The sequence below is a fragment of the Nerophis ophidion genome, linkage group LG12 (assembly GCF_033978795.1).
Source record: "Nerophis ophidion isolate RoL-2023_Sa linkage group LG12, RoL_Noph_v1.0, whole genome shotgun sequence".
NCBI lineage: Eukaryota > Metazoa > Chordata > Actinopteri > Syngnathiformes > Syngnathidae > Nerophis > Nerophis ophidion.
In genome coordinates, this window is record NC_084622.1 from 23,371,212 (window position 1) to 23,393,598 (window position 22,387).

At 40.3% G+C, this 22,387-nt stretch overlaps 2 protein-coding genes across 2 annotated transcripts in view; one reads left to right on the plus strand and one right to left on the minus strand.

Moving 5' to 3' along the window:
- The first annotated feature begins 213 nt into the window (after positions 1–213).
- On the plus strand, positions 214–3,445 carry islr2 (immunoglobulin superfamily containing leucine-rich repeat 2). Its single transcript, XM_061917103.1, has 2 exons — positions 214–467; positions 602–3,445. The coding sequence occupies exon 2, from the start codon at positions 605–607 to the stop codon at positions 2,705–2,707; it is 2,103 nt and encodes a 700-aa protein (XP_061773087.1). The 5' UTR covers positions 214–467; positions 602–604; the 3' UTR covers positions 2,708–3,445.
- Positions 3,446–3,515: 70 nt separating this feature from the next.
- Positions 3,516–22,387, minus strand: part of stra6 (signaling receptor and transporter of retinol STRA6) — a 56,862-nt gene continuing 37,990 nt past the window's right edge. The window contains exons 9-18 of the mRNA XM_061917108.1: positions 21,188–21,267; positions 21,040–21,101; positions 20,797–20,959; positions 19,538–19,613; positions 19,151–19,284; positions 10,443–10,560; positions 10,219–10,320; positions 9,882–10,045; positions 7,052–7,189; positions 3,516–4,253 (exon numbers count right to left, since the gene is read on the minus strand). Coding sequence (XP_061773092.1) covers positions 4,051–4,253; positions 7,052–7,189; positions 9,882–10,045; positions 10,219–10,320; positions 10,443–10,560; positions 19,151–19,284; positions 19,538–19,613; positions 20,797–20,959; positions 21,040–21,101; positions 21,188–21,267 — 1,240 coding nt within the window. The 3' untranslated portion in view covers positions 3,516–4,050. The remainder of the gene's footprint in view (positions 4,254–7,051; positions 7,190–9,881; positions 10,046–10,218; positions 10,321–10,442; positions 10,561–19,150; positions 19,285–19,537; positions 19,614–20,796; positions 20,960–21,039; positions 21,102–21,187; positions 21,268–22,387) is intronic.

The following is a 22,387-nucleotide window of genomic DNA, read 5'->3' on the forward strand; positions in this document are numbered from 1 at the left end:
CAGTTTTTAATATAGTGTCAACAAGATGGCATATTATAGTTTTTTATTATTCTAATCTCAAATGTTCACAAGGTGTGTAAAAAACAGTACAAAAACAAAGCTGAATGTGTTCAAAGAAGATGTTTTGTCTGCTTTATGAATGATGGATGATTTCCTTGGAGGATACAGCTTCTGTATCTTTAATAAGAGGAGAGGAGCGCGCGATGGGAGAGGCTGCGCGCCCCCGATGCCTTTCCTGGCTTCACGCAGACGGGAGCGCGCAGTGGGGTTTGACACTCTCATGAAAGGGAGAGAAATCACCGACGGACCGCGAACTGCTCACCGGGACAAACAAACACAAAAATGTCGCCTTTTAGGAGTTAAAAGTCACGTGAATTGTAAAACCACCTTTTTTGTGGCACTTTTGAAGCTTTTTGTGGGGAAAGTGGACTGAATTGATTGAAGACAGACCACATTGGATTGGACAGGTAAGTTAATTTCAGTGTTTTTGGGAAATGATTTTAGATGATTAAGCAAAAAAAAAAATGTTTTAAACTCTTACATATTTGATTAAAATGTTTCAAAAAAATTATCATTTCCACATTTTTTATTGTGTTTGCAGAAAATGGCGTCCAAGCTTGTGGGTGTCCTGGCTTTGTGTACATCGCTGCTGGCGAGCGTTCGATGCTGTCCGGAGCTTTGCACCTGCCAAGACAAATTTGCCCATCAATTCGCCGACTGCGCCTACAAAGACCTCCTGGCGGTGCCTTCGGGTCTGCCCTCCAACGTAACCACCGTCAGCCTCTCGGCCAACAAGCTCACTTTCCTGCCGAGCAAAGTCTTCGCCAACATCACCCAGGTCACCTCTCTCTGGTTGGCCCATAACGAGATCGTCTCCGTAGAGATGGACACTTTAGCCCCTCTGGTGCAGCTCCGAAACCTGGATGTCAGCTATAATAAAATAGTCAAGTTCCCCTGGGAAGACCTTCGCAACCTGACCGCCTTGCAGCTGCTGAAAATGAACAATAACGAAATGGTTGACCTTCCCGGGGACGCCTTCGCCACGCTGAAAGACCTGCGCTCGCTGCGTATCAACCACAACAAGTTCACCACCATCGTCCAGGGCACCTTCAGCGCTCTGTCCTCCATGTCTCACCTGCAGATCTACAACAACCCCTTCTCGTGCTCCTGCAGCTTGGAATGGCTGAAGGACTGGATGGCAACGACCAAGATCTCCGTCCCCGAGCCGAATTCTATTGTGTGCAACTCGCCCGAGCTCCACAGAGGTGTGATGGTCTCCAAAATCCCCAAATTGGACTGTAAGGCGCCTCTTGTCACCATAACCTACCAACCGGACATTGATAAGACGGAGCTCCTTGAGGGCTCCACGGTGGTCTTGAATTGTGAAACACAAGGAAGCCCCAAACCGCAGGTCAGCTGGGAGGTGATTGCGGGTAACCAGAATTTCCTCTTCCCTTTGCCGTTCGGCGGCGAGACCAACAACCTGCCGGTCAATGACAAAGCCACTAACAGTCGGTTCCTTGTTTTTCAAAATGGCACCCTAGTGGTCCCCCATCTGACTAAAAAGGAAGACGGGAATTACAGCTGCCTTGCAGTGAACGATCTGGGTAAGTCCCAAAGTTCTGTTAAATTGACCTCGAGGGTAAGCAAAAAACACGCCGCGTCGTCGGACGACACGGTTGACAGGATCCGAGCGTCTCCCAACAAGCCTTCTCAACCCAAGACCTCCAAAAACAACATCATCAAAAGCGACGACAGGACCAAGATCAAACCGCAAGGGTGGCCGGGCAAACAAGACGGCGGCCAGGTGGTTCCTAAAGACCCCGTCTTTAGCAGCAAGTGCGGCGTGAGGGACGGCAGCGAGTACGTCTCCAACCATGCCTTCAACATGAGCCTGGACGACCTGAAGCAGTACACCTTCGACTTCGGCATCATCGCCCTAGAAGTGTCCGAGACGGACGCCAAGGTCAAACTCAACCCTCTGCAGCTTTCTCGCAGCAAATCCAACCTTCACATGAGTCAGGGGGAGAAGGAGGACGTGTTGGTGCAGGAGCCCGCCGGTCTGTACCAGGCGTCCTCGGGGAACCACATCCCGGACATGCTCTACATCTGCGTGGACACCGGGTACGGACACTCCCTCATCAAGTGGTCCAACATCGAAGACGGGGTCAACTCCTATTTGTTCACCGGATTACAGCCTGGCACCAACTACACGCTTTGTCTCACTTACGGAGGACAGGACTGCCAGGTGCAGGTGGTCTTCACCACCAGGAAGAAGATCCCGTCCCTGCTCATCATCGTGGTAGTCAGCATCTTCCTCCTGGGCCTGGCCACCGTCCCCCTGTTGGGGGCCACCTGCTGCCACCTCCTCTACAAATACCAAGGGAAGACCTACAAGCTCGTCATGAAGACGCAGAATCCAGACCAGCTGGAGAAGCAACCCGACTTCCACCGCCGGGCGTCTTTGGTGGAGTCGGAGAAGACCTTCGACCCCAGCGAGGCGGGCGACGGGGAGGGGGAGAGAGACAGTCCCATGCAGGGAGACGGCGGGACGGAGGTGACAGAGTCCATCCCGGGGTCCTCGTCAAAGACCAACCAGGACGACTTCGAGGCGGGGTCCGAGTACAGTGACAGGTTGCCGCTAGGTGCCGAGGCGGTCAACATCTCGGAGGAGATCAACGGAAACTACAAGCAGTCGAGCCGCTGACTGCCCGCCAGGTGTACACTTTTTGTAAGATATCGCCCTTTTTCTTACCTGGAAAAAAATCACCGCTGAGATTGTATTTGACGTCATTTTAAACATTAGAGGCATGTTGTACCAGCCAAATTTAAAGCACACAATATTGGCCTTTTAATTATTATTATTATTAATTACTGCACAGCACAACAACGAGCAAAAAACAAAAAAAAAACGGCATGAATTTAAATAGGACGTTTTTTTTTGTAACTAAAATGGTCAATCTGGTTTACTAAAAGCCTCTCGGGAATTGTTTTAAGCCAAATCTGCCGGTGCTTTTTAAATATAAAAATCCAAGTATGCATCAGCATTGATCGTGTGATGGGAATATGTTTACATATATCGTTAAATCTCATCTGCTATTAAGAATGAATTATGTGCCACGGTGTATTGACGTTGTCCGTGGCATGACGTCACTGGTGTTTTATTACTCTTTGTGTCGTAGATTACTCTTATTTTACTATTTTATATATGCTGTCAATTTGTGCCGTGAAGTAAGTTATCATCTGAGTATTTTTTAATTTTTTAAAACAAGTTTCTATAAGCCGCCAAAAAAAAAAAAAAGACGAGCGAGACGCGTCGTGCAGCTTGTTTTTTCTGTGAAATTTGATGTTAAACAAAAATAAAAATAAATACCACATCTGTGTGCGCTCAATATTTTTGCTCTATCATTTTTTGTAAATGGGATTAATAAATAATTAAAACTTGGATTTGTCGTTCATTTTGCTGAGAAATGTGTGCAAATTCCGGTCGGAGATGACAAAATTAGACGCAATACTTTTGTTCTCACTAGATTTATTTGTAAAGAAAAATAAATGAGGGGGATTTTGTGTTTTTGTCTCTCTTATGTCATTTTGTATTTTTATTTCCAGCAGAATAAGATATTCAGATCGTCTAATTCGGTTCCATGAGACCAGAAAAAAAACCAATGCAATAAATCAGGTGATGTTTGTAGAACACATTCCACTGAAAAGTAGCAGCTAATGCATAAATAGTCACTTTGTAGAATAAATATACCCTCTTGAAAATGATTGATTTTAGCACATTTATGTGTTTTAGTTGAGATTAATTCCACATTTACAGGCCAAATGGTGGTATTTATGTGTTGCACATTATGATGTACAGTAAGGAGCCCACACAAGCTCCTTCCACCTACGAGAGACCATGTTGAGCCTCAAAGCCTGCACGGGGAAGGCAGCCGGGACAAAGTGTGGAGGACTTGAGGAAGATCTGTACTGTAAGTGTGTGTCTACACAAAGAGTGGAAAAAAACAACAACATGACTGTTATGAATCATTTTGGACATTTTCATGTTCAGTTGCAGGCGCCTTCCTTCCTGCTGCCCTTCAGGCTCCCGTTCAGAAAGCTCTCGGTGGCCGCGCGCTGCTGAAAGTGCTTCCTGGTGCCCACCAGAGAGGGGTTGTTGACCAGCGTGTAGAGGAGATGCCAGTGGCCTTGGGCTCGCTTGGCGCTGGAGATCTTCAGGTGCTTCTTCTCCTGCTGGACCAGCTGGATGCCTGAGGACAACAGATCATAATCCTATCATATAATATCATATACTTCCTCACCGTATCATATACCCCATTAGAAGTCATATCATGCCATACCAAATCATCACGTCAAACCATATCATTTAAACCAAGGGAAGAGTTTGCTATGAATAAAAATGAGCCGCAATTTTTGAATGAAAGAAACTGCTGTTTTAAATGTGTCCACTTGATGTGACAATAGCAATTATTTGTAATTTTGTTGATTATGCTACATATGTAATAAAAATAAACCACATGAGTCGAGGAAAATGAAAAAAACTACATAACATCCTACAATTTGATTTCGATATTATTTTTTTATCTTGTTAGACTGAAAATGAAAACCAATGAGTTGACTGATGCACATTATCACATAAGTTATTCAGAAAGTATAAATAACAATAAAGATAGAACACTATTAACCGCAACATGTAAGTGTAAAATAAAACCTAACACCATTATGATTTGTAAATTATCAGAATGTGCTTGTTCTCTTTTAAAACAAAGAAAACAATCCGAAGTTGTCTTTATTTTTAAGTTATCGTGCCATGGGAGTAGATTTTTCTCCATGTGGTGCACAATCTAAAATGAGTTTGACATCCCTGATTAATAATCACTGTGTCATATTGTACCACTGCTACATCTAAACTATCACATCATATTAGCTAATCCTGCATTACATCATCATTGTACATGTCATTTTATTAAAGATCATATGTCATTGTAACAAATATACAGTACAGGCCAAAAGTTTGGACATACCCTCTCCTCATTCAATGTGTTTTCTTTATTTTTATGACTATTTACATTGTAGATTGTCACTGAAGCCATCAAAACTAGGAGACTTGTGAAGTGAAATCCATTTCAGATGACTACCTCTTGAAGAGAAAATGCCAAGAGTGTGCAAAGCAGTAATCAGAGCAAAGGGTGGCTATTTTGAAGGAACTAGAATATAAAACATGTTTTCGGTTATTTCACCTTTTTTTGTTAAGTACATAACTCCACCTGTGTTCATTCATAGTTTTGATGCCTTCGGTGATAATCTACAATGTAAACAGTCATGAAAATAAAGAAAACACATTTTGACCTGTACTGTACTTATCAGAACATACTATAGCAGCCTATCATACATCATCATGTCATTTATCATATTAATTATTCTATATCATGGCAAAACCATACTCCTCACACCATACACTATCACACATTACATTTAGTGATGTAACAATATAACAAATTATTTCACGATTATTGTGTTACATCATAAGTAATTGTATCCTAAGTCATACAGAGCAGAGCAAATATTTTGACTCGGGGACCACATTAAGAGAAAAAAATGTGTTTTTGGGGCCAGAGTGTATACATTACTGTATATATATCCACATTTAGCTGTAAAAATCTGCTGTATTGTATGTATGTGTGTTTGGGTCTGTTTTTTCCCACGAACACTAACACCAAAAGTCACAATGTCCGATAGAGTTGTAAAAACTTTATGACAGACCACCTCAAAAAGACAGAATGGAATTTTACAGGTTTTTTTCTGAGTGGGACACCCAAAATGTACATTAAAATACAGAAAGTGGGATTTAAAATATTAACTATGAACAATAAAACACTGAATATTAAAGGTGTATGGACAGCGCTGCTCTTTTACTTCTCAGAGAGCAAAATATGAATGCACAGGGTAATAAACACCTACAATAAAATATAATCTCACTTTTATGCAGAAATGTGCTGTAAAAATTAGCTTCTGCAAATTTCTGACACATGCGTTTCGGGCTGGCTGCTCTGAAAACATCACTGCACATCATAATGGCGGCCACAGTTTTGATGTTCCCAAGTCTGGTATACCACATAACAAATAGTGAATATACAATTGATCAGGTGACACTGCAGCATCAAATTAGACATAAGAGTGATATTTTTATTAAAATGCATGGACAACAATATTAAAAAATTAAGGGTAATTCACATAATCGGTCTAATTTTGCACAAAAAGTTTGATATTTTAGAACTGATCCCATTCTTGGATCTGTGCAGGTGTACCAGATGTCTGCTCTTCAATATAACCGTCACTGGAATAACAACATTTGAGGACCATAGAGATTTGACAAGAGCAGCAAGAATAGAAAGCAATCACACCGTAATCCCCTCGGCGCGGTATAGAACACGCGTCGACGTTCTCCCCGTTAACGCCGAAAACCTCGGTCCCTGGGCCGCATGAATATAAACCAGGCAATTAGCGCAGCTCATCTGTGTAATCAGCTCCCACAGAATGAATCCATGTAGCACAATAATAGATTATTGTTCTCCAGTAACATCATATTAGGCATACCTAAAAGGGCCCTGATGGCTTTTTGGGTTAACAGCTCACTTTATTTTATCAGTGCCTGTCTCCTGCCTTCAGGTATTCTTTTAAATAATACATGTGGATGATATTTGGACAGGCTGGAAAGGGCAGCTGAATACTTTATGACAGATTTGATTGAGACCATAAGCCCTAAGACTGTAAATTACGCCGCGCGGGACTCAATTTGCTCTTCACATATTAAATCAGCCTTCATTTCTATGGCGCGTGCAAGACAGTGTCTTGATGGAATTATGTATCGGAGACTTGCTGCTGAATGGTAAAGCAACACCAGCTCCGTCTCCATGGTCATCACGGACCAAGTCTGTCTGCTGCCTAAGATCCTTCTAGAGTGAATAATGTGATGATTGCGTTGAAAAAAAAAACAATCACTAATGGCAACAAATGACATTGCTTTTTGCTCTTTAGTGCTACACACCCTCTTCAGCATCCCGCGACCTCTGTGTGACATTGTCCTTCTGGTCCGCAGACTGCAGCAGCATCCCGCAGAAAGCTTTCATCACAGGGTGGGACTGGCTCACCTCAATCTTCAGATAATGAGCATAACAGCGGTAGGCTGCAGACGGACACAAATGGTGGAGGGGGTTTAAAAACAAAAAAAACTAAAACTGTTAGCTTTGAGGCAATCACACATAATCACCATACAATCATGTGGTTTTTCAAACACCTGTTTTCGCTGACAACGGCTGTCTTAAAGCTGCAGCCATTTCAGAGTGCGCTATTAGAGTCACTCGCAGTGCATCGCACCGCATGCACAAATTATACAAGCTGCACTTAGTAGCGCGAGGGAATGTCACGTGGATAGAGTGAGGCTGAAAGACGCATCAGCTCGGGGGAAATGGCTTCCTTTTAAACAATTCCAGGTTAATGGACTATTGTGTTTTTGGAACAAATGAATGATTTTGGGTAAAAACGTATCCAAATGCACAGATGTAATATTGTACATGGTAATTTGTTATATATTGTATATGTTACATAAAAATAAAATTTAATAATATACAGTATCAGTATGTATTATATACTGTATATATAATGTTTGAATATTACATATATGTTACCATATTTTTTGGAGTATAAGTTGCTCCGGAGTATAAGTCGCATCTGCCGAAAATGCATAATAAAGAAGGAAAAAAAACATATATACGTCGCACTGGAATATAAGTCGCATTTTTTGGGGAAATGTATTTGATAAAAGCCAACACCAAGAATAGACATTTGAAAGGCAATTTAAAATAAATTAAGAATAGTGAACAACAGTCTGAATAATTGTACGTTATATGAGGCATAAATAACCAACTGAGAAGGTGCCTGGTATGTTTACGTAACATATTATGGTAAGAGTCATTCAAATAACTATAACATATAGAACATGCTATACGTTTACCAAACAATCTGTCACTCCTAATCACTAAATCCCATGAAATCTTCTTCCTCGGTGTCGCGTCTAAATAATATAATTTGATATTTTACGGTAATGTGTTAATAATTTCACACATAAGTCGCTCTTGAGTATAAGTCGCACCTCCGGCCAAACTATGAAAAAAACTGCGACTTGTAGTCCGAAAAATTCAGTATATATTTATATTGTAACTGAGCTACTGCGTGGAACAATTTCCCTTGTGGATCAATAAAGATTGTCTAAGTCCTAGTCCAAGATGTAAAAAGGTGTTGCTGTATTTAATGCAGTGGTTCTCAAACTTTTTTTGTCATCCCCCACTTTGGACAAGGGGGAGTTTTCAAGCCCCACCTGTCCCCATCGCCCCAACAGAACGCTAATGCCAAGCTTAACATTTTCAAATTTATTGAACATCAAGTAACATTCAAGTTGTACACATTCAAACTCAATAACATAAAATAACATCAAGTTCAATAATAAATAAAATAACTACTCTGCCAGTTTTCTTTGAAAGAAATCAAGTGGCTTATTGACGTGATTGGGGTGTGTGGTCTTGAGGTGTCTCTTTAATTTGTTGGGTCTCATGCGGTCTGCTGCTAGCGGTTTTAGACACAGAACACACAAGGGTCTCTCCTCTGCCCCCACCACCGTTGCCGTGAATCCAAGAGCAAGATACCCTTAATCATATTTTCTTTTCGGTTGGCTTTTTGGTTGATTAAGCCCGTCAGATTTTTGTTTCTCTGCAGGCGCTGGCTCTAGCTCGACGACGTTTGAGGTGCGAGTCACAAATTTATCCATTTTGTGTAATTGTGGTCCACACATTAGCCTGCTACCCATCCGCGTGAAAGATTGTTCCACTTAGCCCCGCCCCCATTAGTTACTGTTGCTATGTCTGTCAAACTTTCGCTCCTTCCTAGAAATTTAAGGCCTAGAGCAGGGGTCGGGAACCTTTTTGGCTGAGAGAGCCATGAAAGCCAAATTTTTTAAAGTGTATTACCGTGAGAGCGGTATCATATGTTTTAACACTGAATACAACTAAATGCATGCATTTTTTAAGTAAGACCTACATTTTTAGAGTATATGTCTTATATTTTATATGATTTTTATTCTGAAGCTAACCAATAATAAATAAAATACTTCTTTCGCAATACTAAATTGGCCCTAGTGTGTGAATGTGAGTGTGAATGTCATCTGTCTGTCTGTGTTGGACATGCGATGAGGTGGCGACTTGTCCAGGGTGTACACCGCCTTTCGCCCAAATGCAGCTGAGATAGGGTCCAGCAACCCCCGCGACCCCGAAAGGGACAAGCGGTAGAGAATAGATGGATGGACTTCTTACCATTGATGTGACTTATTGAACAGGTGCGGTTGAAAACGGATGGATGTATTAAAATGCATAAGAATCTTTTATATGTTGAACGTTATTTTTAACACCGATTACCAGCGGAATTATTCATTACTAATCGTGTTAATGTATCAGAGCCAGATGCAGTCATCAAAAGAGCCACATCTGGCTCTAGAGCCATAGGTTCCCTACCCCTGGTCTAGAGGAAAAATAAGTAATTTACATTTATTTATATAGCGGGTTACACAGAGAGAATCACAAAGTGATTTACAGTGTGTATAGAAAATGAAAGCATAGTAAAAAAAAAAAAATCCAAGAATATAATTAAAAAAAAATGTTTTAAGTGAAATTTCCTCCCGTTCCTCGCACCCCACCTGTCATGTCTCTATTCCCCACCAGTGGGGCCCGCCCCACACTTTGAAAAACGCTGGCTTAGAGAGACATGGTAAATGGTCGGCATGTTTGATTGCGTTGTATAATGTCTGCATGCGATCCAAAGAGGCTTACCTGGATCGAATGCTTCCACATTTCTGTTGAGAAGGCTGATGTCCATGCGTCCCATGTGAATTATGTTAAACAAGGCTGTGATGATCATACGCCAGACTGCTAGTAGCACCCCAATGAGAACATTGACTGGAAACAGCAGGAAGGTCAGCAGGAAGAGGTTTCCCCTGGAAGAGAGGTTAGTGGAAAGGTATTAATTGAACAATATGTGTATGATTGTAGTTGTAGTCGCAGCTGTAGAACTATACTGCGCCATACTGAGAGTTGTTACTAATTATTGAATAATTAACAATTCAAGAGGGGTTCACATTTGTATTAAACTTGATACTTTTAATTTTACCTGTTTTCAAGGTCTCGTGTGCCTGCCGTCTTTTTGATAAAACAAAACCTGGCAGTTATATGCTGAATCAGCACAGACAGGAGGATCATCAGCCAGAAAGGCCTAGAGGGACAACATAAACAATCAAACACCCCCTGTAATGCTCAAAGAAGCATGTTTTACAACACTACAGACAACAAACACGACTCTTGTAGCATCCTTTGAGTTACAATGTAGGCACTCACCACATGCTCCACATGATCTGGAAGAGAATCAGGTTCTGCTGGTGCAGAATGGGCATGATAATGAGGAAGACAGCAATGAGAAGACAGAGGAAGAACACCATGGTTTGGATCAGCATGGCTACACGGGGTGAGACAAGGCGTCATTAGTGCATCCAACAACAAACACATATTAAATGCTATTAGAGGCAAAGCTAATTGGAAGGAAAGAGGTAGTTATTTCCCAAATTTAAAAACAAAATTTTTCTTCTTAAATTTCAAAATGTGCCAAATGGTCTGGAGCAATTTGCCCTCCAATATTTCATGTGTGTGAGCAAACGCCAAAACTCCTTGAGCATTCAGTGGCGCACATGTGAGCGACGGCAGACGTGCACACTGTTATGCGTTTATCTTTTTATTCGATTTTGTGCGCGGCCTAGATTTACGGTGCGCAGAGGACGCGTGAGCAGTGTGCAATTGCACAGGCGCGTACCTTAGAGGGAGCGTTTAGTAGTACATGAGAAAGTGGAGCAAAAAACTCTTTGACCACATGGTGGTTTATCAACAAGTGTATTGCACAACACAGCCTAACAGAACCAGTGTTGTAGTAGCAGTAAGGAGTATGGAACTGGGCGAGCAATATAACCCATGGTGTAAACAACAGTACAGCAAGTCTAACTCATAAAATAGCAGCTAAATAGCACAACCAACATTTTAAAGTGCATGCAGAGTGACATTAAGCTGCTGGAGGCTGATCACCAATACAATTAAATGCAGTTATTGTCATTTGAGTTAATAAACAACTAGTGGAGGAAAATACACTGTTCAATGGCCAATACCAAAAAAATAATAAATAAATAAAAAATAGAAAGGTATTTGGACATTTCTTGTTATATTTTTGTAATTTTATTATTTTAAAAAAATTGCACTTAAATAGTTAGCACTATTTTATTTTGCCCCACCTATGTCATTTGTCATATTTTACTTAACTGCACTACCTCTTTACGCCATTTTAACTCCAACAACTACTTGTTTTAATCCAGGAACACTGATTTCTGGGTACCATTGATCTCGGTTGTTTTTGGCTGGATTAGAAATTTTGGGAGGGTTGAATAAGCTGTTGTTACAGTTGTCATTGTGTTTTGTTTTTTCAAACTTCCTGCAAACATTTCCGGCCTTTACATGTACTTGATTTTCTTAAAAATTTATATAATTATATTCGAAAAAATAAAACTACAGGAGGGTACCTGCAACCACAGCTATTATTGCAAGTGTATAGGGACGGCGTGGCGCATTGGAAGAGTGGCTGTGCGCAACCCGAGTTCAATCCCCACCTAATACCAACCTCGTCACGTCCGTTGTGTCCTGAGCAAGACACTTCACCCTTGCTCCTAAAGGATACTAGTTAGCGCCTTGTAGAGATGTGCGGATAGGCAATTATATCATCCGCAACCGCGTCACCTAAGTCGTCATCCACCCGCTGTCCACCCGCTGTCCACTCGCCGTCCACTCGAACCAACATTTAATCAGAAACGCATCCGCCCGCCACCTGCCCGCTGAAATTCATCAGAGGTTAGCCACCTTTACCACTCACAGAGCTGTCTAAACCCGTTTCACAGAGTAACAAAGACAATTGGAGCCGCTAAAGTTCTCGCGATTATCCAATTGGCGTTCATCCTGGTGACAAGGATATGGGCGTGCTGTGAAGCCATTGCCTTTGACACCTTCAACAACATGTACACACCAATTGTTAGTCTGGCAACATGTGTGCAGCTTCCGCAATCACACGTACAAGATTGAAAGGCATACTGGGTGATACAGAGTACACTGATGGTTGTGATATAAACAACTTTAACACTTACTAATATGCGCCACGCTGTGAAGCCACACCAAACAAGATTGACAAACACATTTTGGGAGAACATCTTCAACGTAACACAACATAAACGCAACATAACAAATACCCAGAATCCTTTGCATCTGTGACACATCCTGATTATATTTTACACCCCCGCGCCCCCAACCCCGCCCACCTTACCGACGCACGGGGTGGGGGGGTAGCGGGGTTTGCTGCTAGCGGGGTGTATAAAATAGTCAGGGTCTGTCATGGATACAAAGGATTCTGGGCATTTGTTGTGTCGGGTCTATGTTGTGTTACTGGGAGGATGTACTCCTGAAATGTGTTTGTCAATCTTGTTTGGTGTGGCTTCACAGCGTGGCGCATATTACTAAGAGTGTTAAAATTGTTTATATCACAACCATTAGTGTACTCTGTGTCACCCAGTATGCCTTGCAGTCGTGTGCGTGTGTCTGCGGAAGCCATACACAACATGTTGCTGGACTGACAATCAGATCGTACATGCTGTAGAGGGTGACAAAGTCAATGACTTCATAGCACGCCCGAATACTTATTATCTGGGTGACTGCCGGTAGTCATTCTAGAGAATATTGGCGTCTCCTATTGTCTTCTTCGCTTTGCGACACGGGTCTTAAATCGCTCTTTGAATCGCAAAGGATCCCAGAACCATGTATATCAAATATTTCCAGATGATTCAACCGCCACCCGCCCGAATCTAATTAAAATAAATGTTTTCGTCATGTCACCCGCCCGACCCGCGGTTTATCCATGGACTCCGCGGATGACACCACAAACCCCGCATCTCTAGCGCCTTGCATGGCAGCTCCCTCCATCAGTGTGTGAATGTGTGTGTGAATGGGTAAATGTGGAAGTAGTGTCAAAGCGCTTTCAGTACCTTGAAGGTAGAAAAGCGCTATACAAGTACAACCCATTTATCATTTATTTATTTATTTTGACCCAGTGCTACATCGAGACCCCTGTGTTATTTACTTTTTTAGACCACGTATCCACCAAGCACCACAGGTGACTAGATTAAAAAGAATAACGGTGTTAATTTGAGGATGATCAGAGCCTGCTATCGTACCTGTAGTAATGACAAATAGGAAATACAAACGCCATAATAATATTATCCACTAGGGGTGCAAAAATTGATCAACACATCGATATATCCATTTATATTCCCAAATTTCAAGTATATCAACATGTGCTCGGCAAGTTTGCCTTCCAATTTCCGTCCAATATTGTTTTAAAAGTTAATCTATCGATTGTATTGATACTGGAAAAAGAAAACCTTGGCTTTAAGAACGGTAGACCTTATATGAAGTTTAGAGCTTTTAATAAAGATGTTAAACATCAACTACATTTTTCTGTCTGTGGCATCATCAAAACCAAAATGGCGCAGATCTACGGTGGTCGAGAAAGGTCATAACGCAAACACCACAAGACAATAGTGTAATATCTGTGACATGTGTGTCTTTGTGCCTTTAAAAGAGTGGTGCTGTTGTGTGTGACTTGTACGAGTGCTGCAGAGGCAGGCGAGAGTTTGGACGTCTTTTTGTGCGAACAGCAACTCACCTGAGTTTGTTACCGCATGTTAAGAAATTGGTTGGTGACCCCTGTTTGAGAGAATTTTGGTTTTGGGTGATTTTAACGTGCTTGTAAATGACACCACAACCAATTTTGTTAATAACCTTATTAAACTCACAGACTCCTTTATTCTTGTTCATCATGTCAATGGCCCAACATAGGCCAAAGGAAATACACTGGACCTTGTTCTTACACTTGGATTGGACATTCATTGTATTGTTTTGGAGGATCTACGCACCACTGTTCATACACTAAGTGCATTATTTTAAACTTGTCGGTTTTTATGATTGTTCAACCAGCAAGCGTACAAAACGTTCTCGTACAGTGGGTCTAGGTGAGTTTTTCCTCCACCCCGCACTTAAAGCGTGAGTGAAGAATGGTTGAACATTGCTCTACAGACCTGATAAGTCCAATCGAGAAATATATGATACCATGATATCTGCTCACAGACGCTACCTGGTGGTTGTTTGAGACCACTGCAGCTGGTCCTGGACAGTCACATTCCTTTATGTTCACATGCAGGATTCTCACAGGAGTGAGGCAAAAATACAATCATACCTACCTTACCTCTCTGCAGAGAAATACTCTATTGCAGTGGTTCTTAACCCGGGTTCGATGAGTCGGCCTCAGGGGTTCGGCGGAGGTCAAAACATACCCGACTCATCGTGTAAATACAAACTTCTCCCTATCGGCTTATTACGGATACGGCAACAGCTGACTGATTTGCAGGTGTGTAATTTGTTGTGAGTTTATCCACTATGTTGATTTTGTTGTTTGAAGAAGTTGATGTTCATGGACGGTTCAATTTGTGCACCAGTAAAAAAAACATGGTAACACTTAAGTATGGGGAACATATTCACCATTAATTAGTTGCTTATTAACATGCAAATTAGTAACATATTGGCTCTTGACTCGTCATTAAATATTTATTAATGCCTATTCAGCATGGCCTTATTATAACCCTAACCCTCAAACCCTGACCCTAACCCTAACCAAATAACTCTAAATTAAGTCTATATTACTTAGAATATGTTCCCCTAGAGTCCAAATAACTCTAAATTGGTCATGATCTGTGGTCTGGATTATGTTTTTGTTATTTTTGTTAGTTATCGGACTCTTTTAGTTCCTGTTTGCGCTCCCTTGTTTTGTTTGGTTACCAATGATCATTCTGTCATGACGGAGGGGTCGCAGATTACTGCGAGGTTTGTTCTCCCGGGATGCAAACTGACTTTTCCGGACAAGGCTTGCAGGTAAGAACATATTTATTAACTCAAGAAATCTTGGCGGGCATGAGATAAACAATCTATGGTGTGGAACAAACACAAAACTGTGGCATGAAACAAACAAACTATAAACTATGGCTTCGAACAAACATGAAACTGTGGCAAGAAATAAACAAGACTTACGTGGACACGGCATGAATCGAGCAACATTAACTGTGGTATCGCATGAAAAAAAAGAAATAACGCCAGGCCGACTGACTGGCAAAGACAGGCTTAAATTAGTGTCTTGATTACAAACAGGTGCGCGGTCCGAACACCAAAAGCAGGTGAAAATCATAAGTCGGCATGGTAACCAAAAAAAACAAGGGAGCGCAAACAGGAACTAAAAGAGTCCAAAAACTAACAAAAAAATAACAAAAACATGATCCAGACCACAGCTCATGACCAAATTAAGTGTTTGTTACTTAGAATATATTCCCTATACTGAAGTGTTTCCAAAAACATATAACTTTGTTTTGAATTTGAAAAAAAAAAAAAAAAACATTTTATTTTTCACTAAAGAAGGGTTCGGTGAATGCGCATATGAAACTGGTGGGGTTCGGTACCTACAACAAGGTTAAGAACCACTGCTCTACTGCGTTTTGACAGTGTTGCCCAGCTTTACAACATTGATGTTGATGTTGATACTCAAGTTTTAGCTTTCAATTACCACTGCTCTGCCATTTTTGATGAGGTTGCTCTTTTAAAGCCTTGTAAAATTCCAGCAGCCAATACAACTCGCTGGTTAAACTACGATATTTGTAGTCTGTGTCGGGGAACTGAGTGCTTGTGGAAGTCAACAAAACTTCTTGTCCATGGTCTCTATTTTAATCAGGGGTTACCAAAATCCGGCCCACAGGAAGTCCCAAGTTAAAAAAAATAAATTAGTTATTTTATTTTATTTTTTATTTTATTATTTTTTAAATCTGTCCTTTTGTAATCCATTTTACTCTTGTTACTCTCAGTGTCTCCTAGCCGCTCAGGCAAATCATATAGTCGAAAAATGGATTTTCCCATCGATAAAACTTGACATCAGCTCTTTCTGTCAATTAGTGTGCGAGGATTATATATATATATATATATATATATATATATATATATATATATATATATATATATATATATATATATATATATATAATCCTCGCGCTATACTATAAAACATTACCACTTTTTCTATTTTTCTTTGTTTTTTATAGTAGTAACATGGTGGTTAACGTTTTGGAGACTTGTGTATGCGTGTGCATGTTTATATATATATATATATATATATATATGTATAGAGATATATATATATATATATATATATATATATATATATATATATATATATATATATATATCTGGCCATGCTCCCTTCACCCCAGCGGACGATGGCGTGGAACACCGCAGAGGCCACCACAGTGTATATGTTTCTTTTACTTTTTATTCTTAGCTGTATGTAGAAGTGGCTGGTTGTAGCCGCTGCTTTAATGTCTTTAATGTCCTTTGTGTTCTTTGATATTTGATGTTTCCCTCTTACACAAGTGAGAGGGATGTGTACTATGGCTATGAGTTGTTGTTTTCTCCCTTGGCCTCAGTCTGGACCCCCTCTCTAGGGCTCGGGCTTAGACCGATTTTTATTTTATGTTATTTTAATCCTCTATTTTTTTTCTCCCATTGCCCCCCCCCACTTGTTTACCGGTATGTCACCTTTTTTGTAAGGGGCGCTGGAAGCCGGCAGACCCGTCAGCGATACTGTTCCGTCTCCCTGTAATGTTTGTCTGATCTTGAATGGGATTGTGCTGAAAATGTTAATTTTCCTGAAGGAACTCTCCTGAAGGAATAAATAAATTACTATCTAATCTGTCTAATCTAATCTAATCTAATATATATATATACAGCCCGGCCAAATTGTTTTAACCCAATGCGGCCCCCGAGTCAAAAAGTTTGGGGACCCCTGATCTAAAAGGAACTGTTAGTTGAATTCAATTATATGGTCAAGATGCCCAAAGCCTGTTATTTTACAAATCTTATTACCTCCAATTAAATAAATCCAAGGGTAATTTTCTACACCATTAACTACATTACTGGTGCACAACCATCAATTCCACTCTCGTCTTTTAAAAAGGACTGCGGTATTTAATTTTTTTTGTAAACAAAGTTGCCAGCGTCAATGCCAGTAATATACCACTGTCCATATTTTCCTTCTTACTCCTTTACAACATATCTTGTGCATACAATTAATATATATTCTAGTCCACTAGACATCCTGTCCACAACTTTGTTAAAAAAAGGTGTTTAGAACTACTGGTCCATCTCTGCTATACTTAATTAATTGCTCACTGGTTTCTGAAAGCACCCTGTCTCACTTTAGGCAGCCTCTTCATACATAAACAGTCCTTGATCTCTTCATTCTTAGCAACTATTGGTCCATCTCCAAGCTGACTTTCTGTCCAAAATTTTTGAAAAATTGTCGTGGCTCGTTTGGTAAAACGGCTGTGCCAGCAATTTGAGGGTTCCAGGTCGGATCCCCGCTTCCGCCATCCTAGTCACTGCCAATGTGTCTTTGAGCAAGACCCTTTGCCCACCTGCTCCCACTGCCTCCCACACTGGTTTAAATGTCGCTTCAAGATGTAGATAATGGGTTTCACTATGTCAAGCGCTTTGAGTCTCAAGAGAAAAAAATTCGATATAAATATAATTTATTTCACTTCACTTCTCGTGCGGAGTGTCTTAGGGTTCAGTTTTGGGGCCCATCCTTTTTACCCTATACATGCTTCCACTCAGGGGATGCCATTAGTAATTTTGAAGATACCTCATACCACATATACGTGGGTGACCTTCAGTTATATTACCCTGATAGGACACAGGAAATCAATACACTAAATGGTTGTCTGACTGAAGTTTAAGACTAATGATCAACAGAAGTGTTAATTATTGCCCCCAACACTGCATCTTCAAAACTAGCCAGCTGCCGAAGGTAAATCAATGATTAATCAAAGTTTACTTATATAGCCCTTAATCACAAATGTCTCAAAGGGCTGCGCAAGCCCCAACAATACATTGGTACAATTGTGTGCCCCATTTTGAGGAATGTTGGGGTCACATTTAACAACTCTATGCTTTTTGTTGGAGCACATCAAAAGCACAACCAGCTCCTGCTTTTTCCACCTCAGAAACATTTTCAAAACAGATCTATAGTATCTCATTCTGAACTAGAAATTATCTTGTGTCATCATGTCTTCCATTCATCCATTTTCTATTGGTTGTCCCTTTTGGGGTGGCGGGGGGTGCTGGAACCTATTTCAGTTACATTCGGGCGGAAGGCGGGGTACACCCAGGACAAGTCGCCAGCTCATCGCAGGGCCAACACAGATAGACAGACAACATTCACATTCACAATGACACACTGGGGCCAATTTGGTGTTGCCAATCAACCTATCCCCCGGTGCATGTCTTTGGAGGTGGGAGGAAGCTGGAGTACCCAGAGGGAACCCACGCAGTCACGGGGAGAACATGCAAACTCCAGACAGAAAGATCCCGAGCCCTGGATTGAACTCAGGACAACCCAGGACCTTCGTATTGTGACGCACATGCACTAACGCACATGCTGCCTGTCCTCGCGTCTTGACCATTGTAATTCACTTGTCAAACAAAGCATCTATAGATCGCCTGCAAGCAGTACAGAACGCTTCCACAAGGCTCTTGTCGAGATGGTATAAATTCAGTCATATTACTCCCGTTTTAGTGTTCTTGGACTGGCCATCTGTTCATTTCAGGATACAACATCCTATCTATTACTTGCAGGGTACTCAGTGGCCAATGTGTGCATCTACACAACCTAAAAAGATCCACTACCTGAACAATTAACAATTGTTTATTATTATAGTTAACGACTATCACTTTCCATGATGCATTGCAGTTGTACACAAAACACATTAGTGTCCAATCATACATTCAACTCAGCTCTGATAGTGGACCTCATTAGATTGTGCATTTGTTGTGTCTGCAGTGCATTTTTATTTAGGCTGTTTCAAACATACCGATGCAGACGTGAGCTGCCGTGAAGCTGGTGTATCCCATCCAGCAGACCAGTGCAGGCCGCGAAGCTCGAATACTTCTCTGGCAATTATAAACATTATATATATCTCCCCTGTAAAGCCCCTTCAGGTTTGACCTGCAAAATAAAGACATAATGGAACAACAATTTACTCTAATAGCAGGCGATTTAATTTATTTCTCTCTTAATAGCCGTTTCCTTGCAGCAATAAATGCAGAACGAATTCAATCCAGTCATTCTAGTAAGTTATTACTCTATTGTGGAATAATAACACCCAAGTGTACCACTCTATTAAAATGAGAGAGCCACAATATGAAGCTTCTGCAGAAAGAATTACAATAAAGAAAAATCTTAGACTGTCTGTTCTTACCGATGGAGAACCATGGACCTCATGAACATTGCCAAGTTGACGAGGCTTGACAGGGTCATTGCTGAGATGTAGCACACTGCCATAAGACAAACAACACATTAATAATGTGGTCTTTTTCTGCATTGTTGCAATGTGCTGTTGCATATATAAAATGCCATAGAAAATGTTATAGATTATAGAATATTAGGGATGAGGCGATCGATCAACCACCAAATCAGTATCGGAAAATATGGAGAAAAAGTAGAAAAAGTAAGTGATCGCCATTGTCAATGAACACAAATCACATACACAAATCCCCCTGGCTAACACTATGTATTTGTAGTCCCCCGGCTGAAATTGTGTGTCTCCATAAACAGTGTGGAGTTTCTTCGTTCACCTAATAATCTCCTTCATTGTAGCAAAAAAACTGAAATTCTTAGTATATAAAGTATCATTATGAAGTGATGATAATCACTTGAAGAACGAGACTAAATGTTACACACCGAGAGCAAGCCAGGAAAAGGCATACTAATAGCTAACCTGACCGCTACACAGTTTTTGCTTTTATTTGACTTTTTTAGATCAAACAATTATATGAATAAAAGAGAAGAAGGAATTAGTTTAAATATTGTGGTGATATTGTTAAACGTTCAATAGCACAATAGAAAAATGTACAGTAATACATATAATGGGTATTAGTATCCGCCAATCTCACTCATGAATGATCGATATTAGAATTTTTAAGCATAAAACCCTGATCGGAACATTCCTATTAATTAACACAATGCTGATTAATATGCTTTATTACATACTGTATTAATACCAATATATCTATTAATTAAATTGACATATTATAGCGTCAAAAGATGAAGTATGGGTATGTAGTTTGCTTTTTCCTTAAGATTTTCACAGCGTTTTTGAACTCCTTACTCCCAAAAAATAATAGCCTTAAAAAGATGTGTTATTAGAAGATTATACACAGGAATCTATATCTAGCGAGCACATAATTTACATCCTCACCATTATCAAAGTTGAGGTAGAGTATTCTATATGTCTTATTTGTGGTTCATTTCTTTTTCCACTTTATGTCCCGCGTTACGCCACCGTCAAATTTAAGGTTTTCATTTGAACTGCAATTAATCTATTTCAACCCTTGTGTGACAGTAAAAAGTGTTACCTAATAGAGGTTTTATAATGGTGAAAATTTGACTTTGGAACAGATTACTGTAGTTCTATTTACACTCTTTTGTACTTAAAACAATATTTGTAGATATACTCACCCTCTACACACCACATGTAATAAACCACTATTCTGACCACTTCATGTTTATCTGGTGAGAGCACAATCTTGAAGCCGGCTAAAACGTTGGCGATGTCTTCATCAACTCCCATGCGGGCAGTCTGTAGTGAAGGCACTACGGATATTATCAACAGCAGGCCCACCTAAAATATAAGTTTGTTGAAGCGGTTAAACAGGAGAATGCTCAAAAGTATACCATACCCTATAAGCTATAAAAGATTACCTGATAGAGTGTGATAAATGACGCGACTCCAGATATGGCCAACTTTAGAGGGAATCGGAAAGCTGTTTCAGAAAGGCAACAGTCAACTTTTTTGTCAGATTATAATAATACACAGTGTATGAAAATGAAAACAAAAGCGGTGGTTTACCTTCCTCCGGTGTATAAATGTATGAATTTACAGCATCAAGTATTCGTTGAGGGAGCTTAGGGGTCTCTGTGCTTGATGTGCTGAATTAGGGAAAAGGTCGATAAAAAATACAAAGAAATACCCCTGTGTTAACTATGTTGCATATATATATATATATATATATATATATATATATTTATATCCGGATGACGCTGTGCGGCTGTGACTACAGAGCCGAGGCGCATGATGTTGAGTGTTGTGTTTGTGGGTTTGTTTATGTGTTTTAGATCGGATGCTAAGTTTAAGTAAAACTGAGTTGAGTATCAGCAGTCTAAAACCGATGTGTCTCTTTAAGAGAGGCGTGTACCCTTAGCCCAGTTGATTGGCGTTAGGACTGTTAAATGGCGTTGCAGTTCATTCAATCTGTACTCACGTTCAACCCGGTGTGCAGCCATTTGGTAAGTTCCCGTTTGCCTTGTTTTATGTTGTACGCTGTCACCATGCTCATCTGTATTATGTTGTGTCCGCTGCTTTTAAACTCCATTATAGCGCTCTTGCAGATCCGGGCGCTTAGATAAATGTTCTTTTATCACGGCACCTGTTTTAGCGTAGGTATCGCTACTTCCTGGTTTGCCGTGGTGCATTTTGGGAGTTGTGGTGAATTACTAAAATGCACTTTCAGAGGCTTGTAAATGGTAAATATAATGTTTGATAGATGAAACGTGCTCATGAATTATATAACTTTATTTGAATTGTATTGTATATGATCAACATTACTTTATAAATGGTTGATATTTATTATAGATATGTATTATTATTATTATTATTATTATTATGTATTATTAAGGGCATTGATTTTGGTACGAAAATGATGCAATGAATTCTTCCTTTCAGATTTATTACCTAACTAACTGATTGACCAAAACTAACTAACCAACTAAGAACCAGCCACCAAATAATAACAACTACTGCTGCTGTTCTCCTGCTTGGAAAATAAATAAACGAAAATATACAAACTGGAAATATTGAGTGATAATCTGTGCACACTTGGTTGCCCTTTCCGTGGGGAAAACGGAACATTGAGTGAGTCAACAATAACATCTTGGAGATGAAGAATGGCAAAAATCCTTTTTTTTTTCTGTTTAATAAAGGGGGTGCATGAAGCGCAATGTGGAGATATTTGGGCTTCAAAACTAACGATAAAGGTGATGCTTTAAACAG

Coding starts and splice junctions, on each gene's coding strand:
- islr2 (XM_061917103.1), top strand. CDS start 605: ATGGCGTCCAAGCTTGTGGGTGTCCTGGCTTTGTGTACATCGCTGCTG.